General features: G+C 39.6%; 1 protein-coding gene across 1 annotated transcript in view; it reads left to right on the top strand.

Annotated features, from left to right (window-relative positions):
• Nucleotides 1-924: 924 nt before the first annotated feature.
• LOC106870479 (probable serine/threonine-protein kinase DDB_G0267686) overlaps nt 925-3617 on the top strand; it is a 34544-nt gene continuing 31851 nt past the window's right edge. The window contains exon 1 of the mRNA XM_014916588.2: nt 925-3325. Within this exon, the coding sequence (XP_014772074.1) occupies nt 1615-3273 (1659 nt within the window). The 5' untranslated portion in view covers nt 925-1614 and the 3' untranslated portion in view covers nt 3274-3325. The remainder of the gene's footprint in view (nt 3326-3617) is intronic.

The following is a 3617-nucleotide window of genomic DNA, read 5'->3' as shown; positions in this document are numbered from 1 at the left end:
TCTCTCTCTCTCTCTCTCTCTCTCTCCCTCTCTCTGACTCTTCTGCCTTGCATGCGTCGTTCTCCTTCTCTCCCGCTCTCCCTCCCCTGTCTTGCGCCTTCCTCTTTCACTTTCTTTCTCTCTTCTTTTTGTTTTCTTCTGTCCGACTTCTATTTCTCTTTCCATGCTCGGAAAGAATGCTCCGAAGAGCAACCAATAGTAGTCAAGCATAGTGGTCATGTGACATTGTTGTTGCTCTAATTGTTGTTGTCCACCAACAGCCAGGTAAGGAAGACTAAGCTATGTACGTAAATCTCGGAATGGGAACTACTCCCATGCACATTTGGCACAGCTAAACAAGTTAACCGTCCTTTTTAACCACCTGTTGTTGATTCACTCCAAGCTGGTTAGCTTTATCTACAGCCTTTATAACTGCACAAACCAAACTGATTGTGACTATTAATTATTATCACTAAAGAAATCATTACTATTTATACAGCGAAAGCCTTTTCGTTGAACATAACCTGTTAACACACAAGTCCAAGACCTTCTTATAGTTTGTTCATTTCATTTTTATCGCCTTTACTTAACATCGTCTCATATATATATTTATCCTTTGTTTACTTGCTTCATAATTTTTTTTTTATCTAAATTTCTTTTGTCTTTGCTTTTGTCATTCTCTCTCTCTCTCTCTCTCTCTCTCTCTCTGCATCTAATTTTTCTATAACTTCGTTAGAGCATAGATGATCCTGTCTCCACACTTCTGTCTCTCCACTACGAAAAATTATCTCCTACAACAAAGCAATTCCTGCCACTGTCACCGATAACTACCTGAGTTGGTTACACACCTGAACACTATCGCCACCTACGACAACGCCGACGGCCGCCACCACCAGTTACTAGTAGTAGTAGTAGTAGTAGTAGTAGTAGTACTCGTACTACTACCACTACCGCTGCTGTTACGTCTTCTTTTTCTTCTTCTTCTTCTGCTTCTGCTACTGCTGCTGCTGCTGCTGCTGTCGTTCTCGTCTTCAACAACAGTCAGCCAGTCAGACGGTCGAACATGCTTGTGTTTGTGTGAGTGGTAATGGATGTGGGTGTGTGTATTGTGTGTGATTTGAATGTAAAGCGACACCTGTAACAAACAGCACGGCCTAGTTAAGTAGATAGATAGGTGGGTGCTTTAGTGTGTCAGTCACAGTTGCTTCAGTACCACCAAGCAGACGACATCGCCATCGTCGAAGTCTTTTGTTTTCATCGGTCAGAGGAGGAACAAAAAAAATCACACTACACGATCCTTACAATTTCTTCTCATATTTATTATTTCAATTTCATTAATATTATCAAAATTATTATTATTATTTCTGATTTGACTGAAAACAAAAGGCAAAACAAAATACTTTTAACGAGACATTTAAAAAACAAAATTCTTTTATTCTTTTTACATTGCACACACACACGTACTGACAGTCAACAGTAAAATTAGTTTTCGCTGTGGTTGATATAAAGATGACATAATGATATTTGGATAACTTTGTTCATATTTTAAGGGTACCACAAGGAAAGTTACCCTACTTACTATACTACAAAAGGAAAAAGGATTATTATTTTACCCGACTGAACAAAAATCTGAAGATGAGTTTTTTCAGCTGGAGAAGAAAATCTTTAAATATTAGCGAAGAGGATCCAGCTTACAAAGTCCGTTATCTAGGTAACATTCACACGTGTATGATGAAAGGAGAAGGGTGTGTGGATAAACCTGCTTCTATTTTATGGAATAACTACCTTCAAAGTTCGCATCAAGCCCTCGACATGAAAATTGTTGTGTCAGTAAGCGGCATTAAGGCATACACGAAAGAACAAGGACTTATGCAATATTGGTCTCATAAGATCTCTTATATCATTGCTCACCCACAGTACCCGAAGATGTTTCTATGGGTGTACCGACACGAAGGACGTAAAATGAAGCTGGATTTACGGTGCCATGCAGTGCTGTGTAAAAGTGAAACGAAAGCGAAGCTACTTGATGTTCAACTGCATGAGAAACTTTCATTTGCTCTGAAGGAGTTCGTGCGTGACAAGCGACGCAAGCACAACTCCCGACTCATCTTCGAAAAGACGAATTCTGAGTTAACGAACGGCTCCATTCTACCCCTTCGGCAGCAAATGCTCAGTCAAGGGGGGAAATTTAAACCCCCTGTGAGTAAAATGAATTCAGCTCCCAAGCTGGGATCGATCTTTGAACTAGACGAGAAAGAAGAGGAGAGAAAAAAAGAATTTGATTCACTAGAAGAGGAAGAAGAGACAGAAGAAAAGCAAGTGACAAAGAGTAATATATGTGCGGATCCCAAAAATGATTTAAAGAAAGTGGAGTGTGAGGAAGATGAAGAAGAAGGCCTTGGTGGAATGAACGACAGCATAGATGATGAAGATGATGATGGTAATGATGCTGATGACGACTTTTGTACAGAGAGTGACGTGAGTGACGGAATCGACTCCCTGGCCCTTGACCCCGAGTCAGACAACATCAGTGTGTCATCGGACCATGTATGCCAGACTGATGGACTAAAGCAGGATGACATGGATTTTCTTCTTAGTAAACAAAAAAAATCGGACTCAGACGGTGAAAGTTCTGAATCGGGATTTAGTGACAGCAGCAAAGAAATCGGTCTCTACCGGGTCGATGACGGTGATAGGTTACACGAGGAAAGAGACGATGTCGGCCTGGGATCGAATAACTGTTGCCTCATGCAGTGTGATAAAGTTACCAACTGCCATAACGACGATTCTTTCGATGGTGATAATGAAGATGATGGTTTCGAAAGAAGCAGCAGCATGAATAGCAACAGCAGCGGCGACAGTATTAGCAACGGCCACAACAATAGCAACAACAATAACAAGCATACAAGAAACAGTCTTTTAGACAGCTCAACGAAAGAACATATTCATTTGGAAAACACGACGACGACGACGCTGCAAGACATCAACGAAAACAACAACAAAATCACTAACCAGAGCACTAAGAACAATGACAAGAACAACAACAACAACAACAACAACAACAACAACAACAACAACAACAACAGTCTTATCACAGAATCTCTAAATTCGTCCTCTTCTTCAACATCCTCGTCAGAATCATCATCTTCAACGTCATCATCGTCATCGAAATCATCGCTTGTGTCATCATCAAATAAATCTAACGCATCCGCTTTGTCGCCATCATCTTCACTGCCCTCACCAGTTGTGAGTTCCAGTACGACGGCGAGTGCCAAGATGGTACAGTTCTTGTGAGAGGCACCAGCGAAGGACGACAATCCAGCGTTAGGCACTCAAGTCAACGACGGTAAGTCAACGTTTTCAGGCTCTAATTCCACCATCGATATACATACAAACATGTGAGTGTGTATATATATATATTATTATTATTATTATTATTATTATTATTATTATTATTATTATTATTATTATTATTATTATTATCCATATCTTCTCAAAATGTATCACTTTAACTTGGTATCTCTACCTGTAAAACGGCTGTGATATCTTGTTTTTTAGTGCAATTTTGCTACCTCTGGTAACTATTAACGTATTTAAATTATCGAAAGTTTTAATAACTGAGATAATATTAATATATA

The sequence above is a fragment of the Octopus bimaculoides genome, chromosome 18 (genome assembly GCF_001194135.2).
Source record: "Octopus bimaculoides isolate UCB-OBI-ISO-001 chromosome 18, ASM119413v2, whole genome shotgun sequence".
Taxonomy (NCBI): Eukaryota; Metazoa; Mollusca; class Cephalopoda; order Octopoda; family Octopodidae; genus Octopus; species Octopus bimaculoides.
Note: the sequence above shows the minus strand (reverse complement) of the source record. Positions and strands in the feature narration are given on the sequence as shown.